The 5,866-nt window shown below is 20.5% G+C and overlaps 1 protein-coding gene across 1 annotated transcript; it reads right to left on the bottom strand.

The window, feature by feature from the left end:
- Positions 1-369: 369 nt before the first annotated feature.
- Positions 370-3,572, bottom strand: Phum_PHUM430780 (uncharacterized protein; the record flags this gene model as incomplete). The annotated part of the gene is made up of 3 exons (XM_002429328.1): positions 370-434; positions 2,218-2,415; positions 3,368-3,572. 3 exons carry the CDS (start codon positions 3,570-3,572, stop codon positions 370-372), a joined length of 468 nt encoding a protein of 155 aa, XP_002429373.1.
- Positions 3,573-5,866: the final 2,294 nt, after the last annotated feature.

Genomic DNA, 5,866 nt, shown 5'->3' with positions numbered 1-5,866 from the left:
GGAAAGTTTATATAATTTTTTTCACATGAATTACTTTTTAAAAAAAAAACAATGGTCATTCGATTTCAAATCATTTATAACATCATTATGAAAAAAAATTTAAAAGTATTGTACGTTATTCACGACTCATCCCCTCCCCTTACCCCCCCCCCCCAAAAAAAAGAATTCGACCTCTGAAATATAAAATTTCATATATTTTTAAATTTAGTTTTCCTTTGTAAAAAAAATAACGAACGACAGACGGGAAATTAAAAGAAAAATAATAATGATAATAATAATATTAATAATGATGATGATAATGATGATGATGATGATGATGACAATGAATAAAAAGAAATTTTTCAATGGAAGAATTTAAAATTTGGAAATTTATTTCGATGTTTTAGCTGTTGACCGAACCATATTGATATCATCAGCAAGGCTAAATATTTGACCTTTAACCTCCCAAAACATTATTTGTCCTTTTAATAACTTAATTTATGTTCTTGCCTTGTGTGTCTGTTTCAACAAAAAAAAAAAAAAATCAAACAAACATATATTTTTTTTTTAAAAAACAAACAAACACAAACATAAAAATAAAATTTTTTTTATATTATTAATAACAACCGTTAATTAAAACGTTGTTATTATTGTTGTTGTTATTAATAATAAAATTTTTAATTTTATCGATTATTATTATTATTATTATTACGTGTTTAACATAATAATTAATTTTTGTTTATTTAAAAAAAAAAAAAAAAAAACTTTTCATTAATAAACTCGAATGAATGATTTGGATCAATGATTTCGACGTTTGTATTTCCTTGTCGTTTTTTTCAACCGAATAAAACAACATTTTTACTAAATTATTATTATTATTATTATTATTAATTAATTCGGTTATTTAAAATTTATTATTATTATTATTATTAGCTATTAATAATTTAAATAATATTTATAACTTATCAATTTTCAAATTAATAATAACTTTATTCGAGAGAAAAAAAAAAATTCTTTTAAATCTCTTAAATTTATTTATTATTATTATTATTATTATTTGAGGATTTTCCGTGATTTTCCGTGGTTGAGGGGGTAGGGAGGGAATAGAAACAGGGGGTGGTAAAAAGGGAAATTAGGAAATATTTCGTTAAAAGGAAAAAAATTTTTTTAATGGTATTAAAAGTGGGAAGAAAACGAATAGGAGTAGTTAAATATTTATTATTACGTTGGAATTTTATTGTTTTTTTTTTCCGAGTCACGGACGATTTGATTTTACGGTTGGAAAAATTAAAAGGATTTTTTATTTAAGCACACACGCACACGCACACGCACGCACACACACACACGAGGGAAAACGCGGTTTTAGGTGTTATATATTATTTAATATTTAATATATCAATTACGATTATTTAGTCCGGATTTAATAAATTCTCTTTCCGTAAATTATTATTAAATATTCCTTTAGTGATTTTTTAATTGTTTTTTTTTTTTTTTTAGGCGCGTTCGTATTAAATTTTTACGTTTTTATTGTACCCCCGGCCGCCCCCCTTCCTCCCGCCCTTTCCCCCTACGAATTATTATTATTATTAAAAAAAACGTAGGGAAGTAAATAAATAAATAAATTTTTTAATATGTATATGTTTTATATTAAAACAAAAAAAAATCTATAAACTTTTATTTCAATAAATAAAAAAAAAAGTTATGGAAATTATTATTTAATATTTATTAAAAAAATTTTTATGTAACGTAAATAATACATAATGCCGTAGGTGTTTTTTATTTATTTTTTTCTTACATAAAATTTATTTATTTATTTATGAAAACAATAAATAAAATAAAGGAAAAAATAAGTTTTACGGATTATTTTAAATAAATAAAAAATTAATAAATAATTAATAATATAAAATAATTTTTATTTAATAATTTAAACATTATATATTAATAATAAATTAAAAATAAAAATAAATAATAATAACATATTTGTCTCGTCTATTAATTTTTTTTTTTTTATTTCATCAAGTGATTTATTAAAATTAAATTTAAAAAAAAAAAAAAAAAAGTTTTTATTAATTTACATAAATAAATACATGTAGTCGGTGTCGACTAATAAATAAATAATAAAGAAATTTAATTAATGACGAGACAAATTAATTAATAAATAAATAAACAATAACTTTAATTAATAAATAATTTTTTTTTCTGTTTTTTTGTAATAAATTATTATTTAGCGTTTTTTACCCCATCTTAAGGGTTGACCCAATGGACGCATACCATCCAAAGATTCAGCGGAAATAAGATTCATTTCCGGTACCATGGATATCATTGGTGCTCTCGATGATGACCGATGACTCGATTTAATACGAATCCCCAAATTTCCAAGTGGTTTCCATCTGGATAGTGCGGACAATGCTCTTTTCCTTTGTAATTTAACATCGTCTGAAAATTAACCGGAATCAAAAGGTAAACTATTAATTACACGCACCCTTAAAATTTTAAGGGATGGTAATGATAATGATAATATTAAATATTTAAATTTCTTTTTAAAACCGCGTAATTTTTTTTGTCAAAATCTATTTTTAAATTCATTTGATTCGTTATGAATTACAAATTTATTTTGATTTATTCACTGAAAATACGCCGCGTATTATTATTATTATCATTATCATTATCATTTCCTTATTTACGTTTTTTTTTTTCTTATTCTATCGAATTATAAAAACGCTCGTTTTTAATATTACGAAATTAAAATTTTTACTCGGCTTAAAATTATTTATTATTATTATCATCGGTTTATTTTTTGGGGGGAAACAAAGGGACGAAATCGTTTTTTTATTATTATTATTATATTTTTCCCATCCATAAAAAAACAATAATGATGATAATAACAACGCTGGCGTTAGTAAATTAAAAAAAAAAATTATTACATTCAAATTTTAAACGCACGCTACGAAAAATTTATTATCATTATCATTATCATTATTATTATTATTATTATTACTTTTTTTTAGGTTCAATTTATTAATAATGAAGGTAAATTTTATTATTATTAATATTTAAAAGGATTTGTATTATTATTTTTCCAAAAAAAAACAAATTACAAATTTTAATACATTAAAAAAAATTTAATGGTTCGATGGGGTCAATGAACTTTATGTAAACAAAAAAAAAACGAACTGGAAGGTCAATTGTATTAAAATTATGGAAAAACAAGAGGAAAAAAATTTTTTTTTTTTATTTTTAATGTTTAATTCAAATTAATAGATTATTAATAATATTATACGATTAAACGCTTACGTGAACAAACAAACAAACAAACGGGGAAAAATTAAAAATTTGATTGTTTGTTTGTTGTATAGGTGAAACAAAAAAAAGTTTATCAAATACTCACATGGTTCATTTTTTTCTTTGACGTCATTTATAAAATTGTATAAATTTTTATCGTATACTGTCGGATTCCAAAATTGTCTGTCTTTTCTATCGTAAATATCTTTCGTGCCATAGGATTCCATACCGTAATAATCATCATTATGTATGCTTCTTGTTTTAACGGCTACCAATATGGCAGAACTCAATACCAATAAAGTCCAACGCATTTAAAATCCCTACAAAAAAAAAACAAAAAATCATTTTGAATGAAATAATAATAATAATAATTTTGTCCTAATATTCCTCCTCTCGCACGTTTCGTTTCATCTTTTAAAATTATTTATCATATAATTAATTATTTACATTGTTGTCAAATTGTGTAATTATTAACCATCATTAAGTTATATAATTCAAAAAAAAATTATTATTATTATTATTATTTCTATTTTTTCGAATTTCTGGTCATTGACTGAGATTTTATTTATCTCCTTAATTTTTAAATAATTTTTTAATTATTACAAAATTTCTTTTTTTACAAATTAATAACTTTAACTATTATTATTATTATTAAAAATAAGAGAAAAGAAAATTTCAATTTTCTTCCCATTGAAATAAAGTTATGAAAAAAAAAAAAAAAAAAAATTAATGGATTTCAATTTAGAAAACAATCATTCATTTTTTGAATGGAGATTTTCCGAAATTTCCTTTATATTTTATTCCTTTTGTTGTTACTTTATGAATAAAAAATGATAATAATAATAATAATAATAATTACTTTTCTTGGGGGGAAAATTATTTTATGACGTTTGTAATAATATTACGAATATATCATTCGTTCGTGTGTAATTTTCTTCTAACGTTTTTAATTTCGACATTTTCTTACACCGTTCGTGATAATTGATAACGAACACATCGAAAATATTAATAACTTTATAAATAATTAAAAATTTAAACACTTAAAAGTCTATTTTAATTAATATAAAATCATCATCATCATCATCACACAATTATGTATTAAAAATAATTTTTTTTTTGTAGTTTTAATTGAAAATTTACAATTAAGATGATGATGATGATGATATAAACTTAATAAAAATTATTTTCTTTTACTTTTAATAATAAAATTTAAATATTAAAACGTTTTTTTAATTAATACATAATTATTATTAATAAGTTTGCATAACGTGAATATTTTTAAAATAAAAGAATTTAATTTTTGTAAACAAATAAATTTCGAATATTTTATTTTTTAATATTAAAACCGTTTAAATTTCTACGTGCTCGGAATCGTATGATAATAATAATAATTATAAAAAAATCGTTTTAAAACCGTTAATTAGTCAATGAAAAATTTCTTCTCGAACTTTCTATTAAAAAAAAAACATAACAAAAAGTTTTTTTTACTGATTCTGTATAAATTATTGAATATTTTTAAAAGTTTTAATTACTAATATTATACTTTAACTTATATACTTGATTTTGAAACATTTAATAATAAAAAGTTAAATAATCATATTAGTTTTCAAAGAAAATAATAATAATAATAATTTTTTTTTATTATTGATTTTAATAATATCTTGTGCAATTTAATATAATTACTTGAAATTTATTTGTTTTAACACACAATCCATATTAAATTTCAATTCATTTCCGTTTAAATTATTATTATTATTATTTTTAATTATCCAAATTGTATTATCATCATTATTATTAACATTTATCAAATTCATTTTATTATTTTAAATAACAATTATTAAATTAAATCTAATTTATTAATTTTTCTTTTATCGAGTTATTGACATTATTAATTTTTTATAGGATAAGTAAATACATAATAAAAAATTATTATGTGTTTAAAATGATAAATTATTAATAATTACATTAATTTTTATTAACGTTATTAACCGAAACAAACAATTAAAATAAATACAAACACGTTTTTATAAAAATATAATAATGATAATTAATAAAGAAAAAATAATAATAATTTGAGTGAGTTGCATGCAAAAAATAAATTTAAAAATTTAATTAAATGTATTAACTCATACTTAATAACAATAACAATAATAATAATAATTATTAAAACTCACCTTTAAACGTCTCTGCAGTCAAAAATTATTATATATATGATACTTTTTGAATTATTTAAAAAATTATTTTAAATAAATAAATTGCAATTCGTTTTATTAAATTAAAAAATTTACACGCATTTTATCGTAATGAAAAGTTTCGAGTATAAATTAATAATAAATAAATAAATTTAATTTTTTTTTTTTGCAGAAGATTGCACCCCGAAATTCTTTCCAGAACTAAAGGAAAAGAGATTTGTGTCCTGTTCTTATGAAGTTTTGTTATTCCACCTGTTGATACGTCACTACTCCTTCCTGACACTCCCTCTATCCTCCCTCCAGGAATATTTTCAAAAAAAAAAAAGAAAATATTCTGAAGCAAATTCACCTTCGATTGTTTTTGTTTTTTTTTTGTTTTTTTTTTTCTATTTTTTACCTTTTCCTTTTTTTCC

Source organism: Pediculus humanus, genomic scaffold (assembly GCF_000006295.1).
Source record: "Pediculus humanus corporis 1103172108197 genomic scaffold, whole genome shotgun sequence".
Lineage (NCBI taxonomy): Eukaryota > Metazoa > Arthropoda > Insecta > Psocodea > Pediculidae > Pediculus > Pediculus humanus.
Note: the sequence above shows the minus strand (reverse complement) of the source record. Positions and strands in the feature narration are given on the sequence as shown.